Source organism: Xyrauchen texanus, chromosome 3 (assembly GCF_025860055.1).
Source record: "Xyrauchen texanus isolate HMW12.3.18 chromosome 3, RBS_HiC_50CHRs, whole genome shotgun sequence".
Classification (NCBI taxonomy): Eukaryota; Metazoa; Chordata; class Actinopteri; order Cypriniformes; family Catostomidae; genus Xyrauchen; species Xyrauchen texanus.
In genome coordinates this window covers 52,769,340-52,773,363 of record NC_068278.1, presented here as the reverse complement: position 1 = coordinate 52,773,363, position 4,024 = coordinate 52,769,340, and the positions used below count along the sequence as shown (strand labels likewise).

The following is a 4,024-nucleotide window of genomic DNA, read 5'->3' as shown; positions in this document are numbered from 1 at the left end:
AGCTCTATGGGTCCATGCAATGCAAGTGAATGGTGACCAAAATTGTTAAGCTCCAAAAGCACATGAAGGCAGCATAAAAGTAATACAAATGACTCCAGCGTTCTAATCCGTGTCTTCTTATGCAATCCATGGTTTTGGGTGAGAACAGACCAAAATATAACTCCTTTTTTACTATAAATCTTGCAGTCTCCTTTGTGATAATGATTTCGAGCTAAATTCCACTTCATAGCGCAATCTGGCATTCTGCCCAAGGACCAGGCACTAGGAAGTTTAATCAAGCTTAAAATCATGATCAGATGTACAGTGAAAAATGAGTAACATTTTGGTCAGTTCACACCCAAAATCGATTAGATCACTTCAGAAGACATGGATTAAACCACTTGAGTAAAACTCTGTGTTTCCATAAAAAAATCAGTAATTATTCACACCAACCAAGCAGTTCAGTTTGACAGGTTTAAAATAAATATCTCTTCAGTCATATTGAAACATTCACTTTTAACAGATTGTTATGAAATTTGCATGAGAAAGGATGGAGTTTCAGTATGAGGAAAAAGGGAGACTACTTGGAAAAGAGACATAGAATGTGATGCATTGTGCGGTAAACGTGCCCTTATTCATGATGGTGCTGTAAACATGGCCATTATTAATTAAAAAAAAGTCCCGCCTGCTTCTTTGACATTTCTAGGGGAGGGACTATGAGAAAAACCATGTAATAGTGAAACTTAAAAGTCCTATAAAGCAGGGGAGAGATGGAGAGGGTGAGAGGACAGTAGCAGGTCAAAGACAAAGATAATAGCCGCAGGTCAGTCTCATTCCAGGTTCCACCATCTCCTGTACCAGTTGCCATGGCTTCAGCTGTTTTACCTGCTCTGAGTGTCTGTCTCTGTGCCTTGGCACTAATTCTCTGCAACAGTCCAGCAGGTGAGTCTGTGATGTTTTTTTGTCCTCTGTCAATTGCATTTACTTTCTGAGGGATACAATCTATTTCTTTTTGTATTTGTATATGTTTCATTTTTCTCCTGATATTTGTCATATGAAATCAGATGTATCACATCACATCACACACACATTTATTTATTTATGTATTTACTGTAATTTTAATAACTCCAGTTAGTACTCCAATTATCAATTATTATGATCAATATATACATTTTTAATTAAAGGTGCCGTATGTAAGATTCAGAAACCCTTGTTATTAATGACACCTGTGGCCATTAAGTGAACTGCAGCCAGCTGCCTTTTGCTCGTGCTCGCGCACACACTCCATAGGGATGCGAGCGAGCATCGACCAAAACAATGACGTAATGTACAGAGCGACTGAACATGATTCACCGACATCATAATGACAGATGACGTAGAATAGTTAAAATGACACAGTTATGATTGTTTTACTACAAACGTTGAGACAAACTAAAACTACTTATCAGCTAACATGGCAAACTGATACACACATACAGCTACATACTAACGAACTATACCAGACAGTTTACTGATGCACTGCAGTTATGTTGCACTATAGTATGTTTTGTATGTCATATGTTGTACTTTGAATAAGAAACCAGAGAATTTGCTTACATTTATCCTGTATATCTGACTTTTAGTATAAAGAGAAGATCGTTGAAATTATTTGAAAGTTATGAATTAAGGTAGCTTGCAATTAGTCAGTGTTAGCAGGCAATATCAAGTTAGCTAAAATTACACAGATCAATCCTTAAGGCACTATATTTCACATGATTTTCAGTTATGTAAATTTACCTGTCCAATAAGAAGAATGCCAGGGTCAGTTTTGATCCCCAAAACCTGAATATAGTTCCCTCCAGGAATCAAATGCCCTGCCGATGTTCACTCTAGTTTTCACTCGACCACGATCACACTTAGCCAGACAGGATTCAGTATAAATCTTAAACAAACCAGTGAAAACATAATTCTTCAGACGCTTAGATGAACTTTACATTCTCAAATATGTTTCTGCATATTTTCATCTATCAGATTGATACACTCAAAAATATATAAATATATTTATGTTTTTATTAATTTAGTTTAGTTAGCGATATGCTCCCAAAGATATTTCTTGGAATGTTACACTATTCCCAAGTTTCAACATAACAAATGCAATGTATTTGTTCATCACAGGTCAAATACAGATATACAGTATATACAGAAACATGGATGATCAATGCAATCACAAAAACATTATGTGATAAGGATGAGGGTGGGCCCGGCCCCCAATCGGGCTAATCAGCCAAGGAGAGGGATAAAGACGAACTTTAGAAGTTATTATTATATGGGAATCCTGTCCTCACATATCATTTTATGCCTCTAACTTAAAGGGACAGTTCACTAAAAATTATCTTTCTCATTGTTTACTCACCCTCATATCATCCTAGATGCGTGTGACTTTTTTCTTCTGCAGAACACAAATTAAGATTTTTAGAAGAATATCTCAGCTCTGTATGTCCATACAATGCAAGTGAATAGAGAACAGAAATTTTAACAGAAAGGTCCAAAAAGCACATAAAGGCAGCAAAAAAAGTAATTCATACAACTCCAGTGGTTAAATCCATGTCTTAAGAAGTGTTATGAGAGGTGTGGGCGAGAAACGGATCAATATTTCAGTCCTGTTTTACCATAAATCTCTTTAACATTTTAAAAGTGAAAGTGGAGATTTATAGTAAACACACCTCTCATATCGCTTCTGAAGATATGGATTTAACCACTTCACGGATTACTTATATGCTGCCTTTATGTGCTTTTTGGACCTTCAAAGTTCTGGCCACCATTCACTTGTATTTTATAGACCTACAGGGCTGAAATATAAATTCTCATTTCCTCACATTTCCCTGGTGTCTCATAATATCTTTCTTGTTCTTTATCTATCTGTCTGCCTCCTCTCTTTCAGAGGCTCAGGCAGATTTAGCTTTGGATTGTTGCCTGAAGGTTAGCCATCAAATCATCCCCAAACAAATCCTCCTCAGTTACCAAAAGCAGTTCAGAGGTGATGGCTGCCCCCTTGATGCTGTTGTGTAAGTACATTCTTGTTTCAAAGGAAATACTGTATGTTTTTACAGTGTCTGCAGCTTTTATCTCTTCAGTTATTCTCCCTGGGAATGAACTAGACAAACAATTACTGAGATATTATCACTTTTCCAGACATAGCAGAAGTGAAAGTGTATTTAAAGGTAAAGTCTATTTTAAGAACTTCCCTTTCAAATAAAATGATGAACAACAACCACTTATCTTTCAGGTTCAGAACCAGAAAAGATCGAAACCTGTGTGCCCCACCTGCTACTGAAGTTCAGTGGGTTAGAGACCTGACCAAGTTTCTGGACACAAGGCTCAGGAAGTGCAAAGAAACCAAATTTCAGGTGCACATCAAACATTGGACATCAAATATTTGACAGACAGAAAGACAGACAGACAGACATATAGATAGATAGACAGACAGACAGACAGACAGATAGATAGATAGATAGACAGACAGACAGATAGATAGATAGATAGATAGACAGACAGACAGATAGATAGATAGATAGATAGACAGACAGACAGATAGACAGACAGACAGACAGACAGACATGATAGATAGATAGACAGACAGACAGACAGATAGATAGATAGATAGATAGATAGATAGACAGACAGATAGATAGACAGACAGACAGACAGACAGACATGATAGATAGATAGACAGACAGACAGACAGACAGACAGATAGACATATAAAGGCTCATTACACAACAAGCATGCCAGTAGTATTACATCAGCTCTACACCAGATCACTTTCCCATCTGTGATTTTCTGACTCATGTCTTTGGTTACACTTTGTCGAACACCATTTAGATATGCTATTGTATAAATCTTACTCAAACAAAACCACAAATTGGTCAGCTGTAAAACCACAAGCCAAAACATCCTCCTAGTACAAATTCTCTGAGACATCAAAACCGACCACCAACAATGAGTTTGACTGAAATCTTGTGCATGAGTAATACAGAGACTTCTGTTCATCAGCAGCTATTCAGCA

The 4,024-nt window shown here is 37.0% G+C and overlaps 1 protein-coding gene across 1 annotated transcript in view; it reads left to right on the top strand.

Annotated features, from left to right (window-relative positions):
* The first annotated feature begins 744 nt into the window (after positions 1 to 744).
* Positions 745 to 4,024, top strand: part of ccl19a.1 (chemokine (C-C motif) ligand 19a, tandem duplicate 1) — a 3,715-nt gene continuing 435 nt past the window's right edge. Inside the window, exons 1-3 of the mRNA XM_052094909.1 lie at positions 745 to 921; positions 2,900 to 3,023; positions 3,245 to 3,365. Coding sequence (XP_051950869.1) covers positions 846 to 921; positions 2,900 to 3,023; positions 3,245 to 3,365 — 321 coding nt within the window. The 5' untranslated portion in view covers positions 745 to 845. The remainder of the gene's footprint in view (positions 922 to 2,899; positions 3,024 to 3,244; positions 3,366 to 4,024) is intronic.